This window comes from Triticum aestivum, chromosome 4A, assembly GCF_018294505.1.
Source record: "Triticum aestivum cultivar Chinese Spring chromosome 4A, IWGSC CS RefSeq v2.1, whole genome shotgun sequence".
Lineage (NCBI taxonomy): Eukaryota > Viridiplantae > Streptophyta > Magnoliopsida > Poales > Poaceae > Triticum > Triticum aestivum.
This window is the reverse complement of record NC_057803.1, coordinates 595,822,440-595,828,438: the sequence shown is the minus strand read 5'-3', so window position 1 is coordinate 595,828,438 and position 5,999 is coordinate 595,822,440. Positions and strand designations below refer to the sequence as shown.

The following is a 5,999-nucleotide window of genomic DNA, read 5'->3' as shown; positions in this document are numbered from 1 at the left end:
GGCTTTGAAAGAAAAACATAAATTCTGAGAGTGCATTATTGCAGAAAGTAAATGTCCACACATTTCATAGAATAATTCAAAATTTTAACAGCATATTCTTTATTTGTTTTAAAATATTAATAATTTTTATAACCTTGAAGATTTGTTTGAAAAATATTCAACGTTTTCAGAATGTCCTCAAATTATTGAATTGTGCCTGATTTGTTTTATAAATATCCACAAATTACCCATACAATGGCGATTTTCTAAAATTTGCAATAAAAACCAGAAAACAAACCCCAAAGAAGAAAGTGAGAAAATAAAAATGATAAAAATGGCTTTAAATCTTGAAAAATGAAAAGAAATTTAAACCAGAAAATCCACAAAAGCCGTTGGAAAAATGAGAGAAGAAAAAAACTTTGCGATGTAGCATTGCACTGTGCAATTTGTATTGATTGGCCACTATTCTTCGCATGGCGCGAAGAATAAGATTTTTTCGAAGAAGGAGAATATGACCGCCAAAAGTTGTCATTTTTTTCGAAAAAACTTTGATCTATTCATCTTTAATCATGATAGTACAACGAACATCAGAAATAAAAATTATATCCAGATCCGTAGCCCACCTAGCGGCGACTACAAGCACTGACGCGAGGCGAAGACGCGTCGCCGTCATCGTCTCTCCATCACTGGAGTCGGGCACAACTTGTCAACATCAGCTATGGTGCACGGGCCACGGCAATGCCAGCCACCTGGCTGAGATTCCGCCCGCTCAAGCTGAACCGGAAAGCATATGCCTGCTTTGTTTGTGGTATCTGAAGTTTTCTAGTGAATTCGAGGCTAGCTGCTCTATTTGTTTTCCTTTCACCCAGAGTTGCATGGCCTCTAGAAAAGACAGTCCCAGTTAATCTTCAGAACATGAGTACACCTCGGGAGTTACTCACACATATGCGTCTCATTATCGACAATCAATCTGCACAATGCTTACTATACATGCTGTAAAATCTGCACAACCAGTCTACACAATGCTGTAAAATTCACACGTTCAATCATTATCAACACCCCAACGCATGTATCCTTTTTGGGACATGCATGAGCATGACCAAATCTTAGCTATCGTGAAGCAACCAACCAGTCCAACTATTTTCCCAACAAACAATCCAACCAACGAATCCTACGAAGAATGGCCACACGCAAAGCAAGCCAGCATCTTGGAAGCGAAGCCACTCCTCTTCTTCGACGGCGGCAACGGCGGCATGGTGGGGATGTGAGACCCGTCCTTGCCGCACTTCTTGCACCGCTCGCACTCGTCCTGGAAGGCCTTGAAGGCGCCGTTGCAGTACCTTGCGGCATCCGCCACCGTCATGCCCTCCACCAGCTTGTGCGGGTACGTGTCCTTGGCGTGGTCGCCGTTGAGCGCCGCGCCTAGCTGCACCAGCTCCGCCTGGAAGTCCGAGATCGTCGCGTGCTCCGCCGCCTCCGTTGGCCGCATCTTCACCGGCTCAGGCAGCGTGGCTACAATGCATGCGAGTCACATAACATACAATCAACACATGCATCATCTGCTGCACTACTAAGATGCGAGGTACAGACCAGGGCAGTCGGTGCGCGGGGTGTCACGCGTAAGGACCACGTCGAACGTGCCGGCCCATGCATCGCGCTTGGTCAGGAAGCTCCCGAGGTTGAAGATCTTCTTCACGGTGGCCGGGATGGACGAGTGCTCGAACTCGGACGTCGGGTGCGGCCCTGACGGCCTGTGCACCACCGTCCCAGGCTCGATCCAGGGGGAGATGAAGAAGGCCGGGACGCGGACGCCGAGGCGGTCGAAGTTGAAGAAGAAGGGAGCGTCGCTAATGATGCCGTCGGGGCTGGGGACGCCCACGGGGGTGGGCACGTGGTCGTAGAACCCACCGTGCTCGTCGTAGGTGATGACGAGAAGCGTCTCCTCCCACTGCGGCCCCGAGCGCAGCGCCTCGTAGACCTCCTTGACGAACCTCTGGCCCTCGGAGACGTCGTGCGACGGATGGTCGTCGTTGCCGGGGAGGATCTTAAGGTCGAAGTAGCGCTGCTCGACGACCACGTAGTTGGGCAGCTTCCCCTCCCGGCAGTGGCGCCGGAACTCGAGGTCGAACGGGTGGAAGTTGCCGATGTACTTAAGCTGGCGGAGGTTCCGGTAGAAGAGCACGGACGGCGGGTACTGGTAATAGACCCCGAAGGAATGGCCCGCGTCATGGAGGGAGTCGAAGATGGTGGTCTGCGGCAGGCCGGCGACGAGCGCCTTCGTGTTGTTGCTGACGAGGCCGTGAGACGTGGCCGAGTGCACGAACAACCGGTTGGGCTGCGTGGACGCCGGGTTGGACGCGAACCAGCGGTCGCACACGGCGAACTCCTGCGCGAGCTCGCGGTACACGGGCACGGCGTCCGGCCTGAACCCGCTCATGACCGTCTCCGCCATGCCCGGCTTCTCCTTCTCGGCCTGCTGGGCGAAGCCACTCATGGGTGGCGCGGGGATGCCCGGTGGGGTGATGGGCGTGGCCTGGGCGTCGACGAAGGGCGTGCCGTAGACCTGCTCGTAGATGGCCTGGATGGAGTGGCCGGGGTCCGGGTCCACGTACTGGGAGCCGTCGCGGAAGGGGACGGCTTTGGAGCTCGGGTCGGCGACGACGACGCGGTTGGTCTCGGCGCCGGTGACGCCGTCGATATCCGGGTTGAGGGACTTCATCCAGCCCAGCATGTGGTCGAAGGAGCGGTTCTCCTGCACCACCACCACCACCGTCTTGATCTTGCCCGCCATTGTTTCTACTATGCTAGTTGCTAGCTGCTTGCTATTGATATCTACGAGCTAGCTGCGAGATGGAGAGATTTGGGACGAACACTATAAATAAGATCGAACATATAGAGTACCCAAGAGTGTAGTTGAGTGTGGGGATGGAAGAGTTCCAAAAAGAGGCTCAATTTTGTACCAGTGGGATATTCCTTGGCAGAGAAACCCATCAATCAACAAGAAAGAAATGAACTGAAAATGAAAGGGGGACAAGGCTTGCCTGACACCTCAACGCATGGCGTCGAAGGGAAAAATATAGTTGAGGCTTGGCGGCAAAGTGTTCGACAGCGCTGTGCTACCTAATTAAGAATTTATTTAAGCTGCAACTGCCTATTTTTTAACACTGTACAACCGCAAATATCCACATACACGCACATAATTTATGTATATGAATGCACGCAAAGCACGTCGTGCTGAAAATTTAGTTAAGTACGTACTCCCTCCGTTCCAAATTACTCATCGTGGTTTTAGTTCAAATTTAAACTAAAATCTAATTTGAAACGGAGGGAGTAGATGCTAGGACATTTTGACTTTTCAAAAAGTATTTGAAATAATATTAATTAACTTCTGCGTCACGCAAATTCGTCACATGCATGCATGCTTGCCGTCCCAGAAAAACCGTGTTGAACACTTAAAACAGGTTAGAGATCGATGCTCATTGCGCGCCAGCCTGCCCCAGTGCATATATTCAGAGAAAACTAACAAGTTGTAGCTCAACTCTTAATTTGATTGACGAGACTAAGAGCATCTCCACTAGATGATGCAAATTTAGAGATAGAAAAGTGGGTCTTGCATAATTTGCATCACTAAAATATGTTTTTTATGTCTTTAAAAAATTCTTAACTCCAACAAATGATGTATATTTGATGATGTAAAACTCTAACTCCAACAGATGATGTCAAAACAGCTAATGGCCGCGCGACAGCCGTTGTACAATAGCATAGCAATGTCCTCTTCTACGGTCAAATTAAATTCCTCATCAAACGAGGATCATGCACGAAAAAGGAGTCGCACGAGCTCATCTGCAATACGAAAATCACCGTCGAACTATATCTTCACTCCCGTTAAAAAAACTCGTAGTTTGCACGATTTTTTTTTACCTTGGGAGAATTTGCTCGAACACATTGCGTGCGATGTGGAAGAAACAGACCGCCGGCGGGTCGGAGAGTTGATGGCCGGCACAAAGCCCGTATGGGGTGGGCGGCGGCTGTAGACGACCCATGGACGGTCGCGTTGCTGCCGGAGAATACCGCTCGTGGCAACGCGCTGGCGATGGCAAAAACCAAGATACCGACGTCCGCTCCGCGGGCGACCGAGCATCGTGCGGCCACCCTTTTAGCTCCGGCGGCGGGCAGCGGCTACCAGAAAGCGGTTGATAGTGGGTGCGGCCAGTATGGTAGCCGGAGCTCGGGCGAATCTCTGAATCGGCCGTGCGGTCGTCGGCGGGGCGAAATCAAATCGGCAGCGGGGATTGGCGGCAGGGTCGGAGATGGACTTGCGGGCGGCTTTTGCGGGCAAAAATCGCCGGAGGCGGAGGCGGGCGGGTTTTGGGTGAAAACGAAATGAAGACTGGTTGGGCGATTGGCACGCGAGTCGACTTTTAAATCACTTGGAATTTACATCTCCAAGTGTTGTATTTTACATCACTTGAAGGAGGTGCTGTAATTTTTTTTTGTATCTACATTATCTATTGGATCATCGTTTTAAGGCCTTAGAGATGTATGATTTAGTTATTTTTGCATCTACATCTTCTATTAAAGATGCTCTAAGCCATCACAATATAGAAATTGATGAAGTCGTCTAGTCACTTCGCATGTCATATCACCACGGGGGAAAACCTGACAGAAAGCCTAAAATAAATATAGAAAATATGCCAAGTCTAAGATTTAGATTTGGACGGACTAGCTTGACCGCAGGGAACATACCCATCAAAGTTATGTTTGATACGATGCACCTTTCACCGTCATGTTTGCCAATTACCTCGTCTCAGTTGTGACTGGTGGCCTTCTTAATGCGAGCAACCAAACACGTCCTTAAGTACATAGATGCACATTTTGACTTTTCTGAAAGTATTTGAAATAATGTTAATTAGCTTTTGCGTCACGCAAATTCGTGACATGCATGAATGCTTGCCGCCCCAGAAAAACCGTGTTGAACACTTAAACAGGTCAGAGATCGATGCTCATTGCGCGCCAGCTTGCCCCGGTGCATATATTGGCAGAAAAAATTAACAAGTTATAGCTCAATTCTTAATTTGATTGATGAGACTATAAGCCGTCACAATATGGAAATTGATGAAGCCGCCCAGTCACTTCGCACGTCATACCACCATGAAAAAAAAAAACTACAGCAAGCCCAACAAATACAGAAAATATGCGAACGCCTATGCCATGTTTAAGATTTAGATTTGAACGGACTAGCTTCACCGCAAGGAACATATACCAATCAAATTTATGTTTGATCTGGTGCGCTTTTTCACGGTTATGTTTGCGAACTATCTCGTCTCAATTGTGCGGTAGTGTTAAAAAATGTCTTACATATAAGACGGATGAAGTAGTAAATGTTAATCTTGTGTCTGTCGCGCTCAAAATAATTTTAATTTTTGGTCGTGATTGACGGCCTTTTTAATGAATTCGTTGTTCTTGAATAAAAATCGAATAAGAAGTTCGACGTAGTTATAGAGACACTTTTTTTAGAAAAGGAGGATGACCCCGGCCTCTGCATCTGAGTGATGCATACGGCCACAGTTACAGAGACACCTACAAACGATAGCATGCATGCCTGATTAGCTACCCGATGATTATGCACGCGGATAGCTAGCGATCGTGCAAATAAAAACCGCACGCTGCGGTGTACATCGTCACTCCCTATTAAATTTTCCTTGGCTTTGCTTCACAGTGATCCTTACTTGCCAAAGAGAGATACACGATCGTAGATGCCTGAGTAGAGCAGCAACAGCACATATCCAACGACACCAACCAACTAAACTGCTGTCTAGCTAGCTAGCTAGATCCTTCCTATTTCCTGCCTGATCGTATCTCCGGTCGACTCATGAGATGAGCCACGTGCGAAAATGCTTTGCCCTTGCTTATGCGTCCGGGATCTGCAGACTGCAGAGTATAGTTATAATCGATCAGTCTTGTAGTTTTTGTTGGCACACGTATATCAAAATTATCGGCTAATGTCATTATATCACCGA

The 5,999-nt window shown here is 48.2% G+C and overlaps 1 protein-coding gene across 1 annotated transcript; it reads right to left on the bottom strand.

Moving 5' to 3' along the window:
• Window positions 1–880: 880 nt before the first annotated feature.
• Window positions 881–2,964, bottom strand: LOC123087354 (non-specific phospholipase C4). Its single transcript, XM_044509350.1, has 2 exons — window positions 1,570–2,964; window positions 881–1,491 (listed from the first exon to the last, which is right to left on the bottom strand). Exons 1-2 carry the CDS (start codon window positions 2,768–2,770, stop codon window positions 1,151–1,153), a joined length of 1,542 nt encoding a protein of 513 aa, XP_044365285.1. The 5' UTR covers window positions 2,771–2,964; the 3' UTR covers window positions 881–1,150.
• Window positions 2,965–5,999: the final 3,035 nt, after the last annotated feature.

Excerpts from the sequence above, each read along its gene's own strand:
- LOC123087354 (XM_044509350.1), bottom strand. The coding sequence starts at position 2,770 with ATGGCGGGCAAGATCAAGACGGTGGTGGTGGTGGTGCAGGAGAACCGC. Across the intron at positions 1,492-1,569 it reads CCCGCGCACCGACTGCCCTG|CCACGCTGCCTGAGCCGGTG; the intron begins GTCTGTACCTCG and ends CATGCATTGTAG.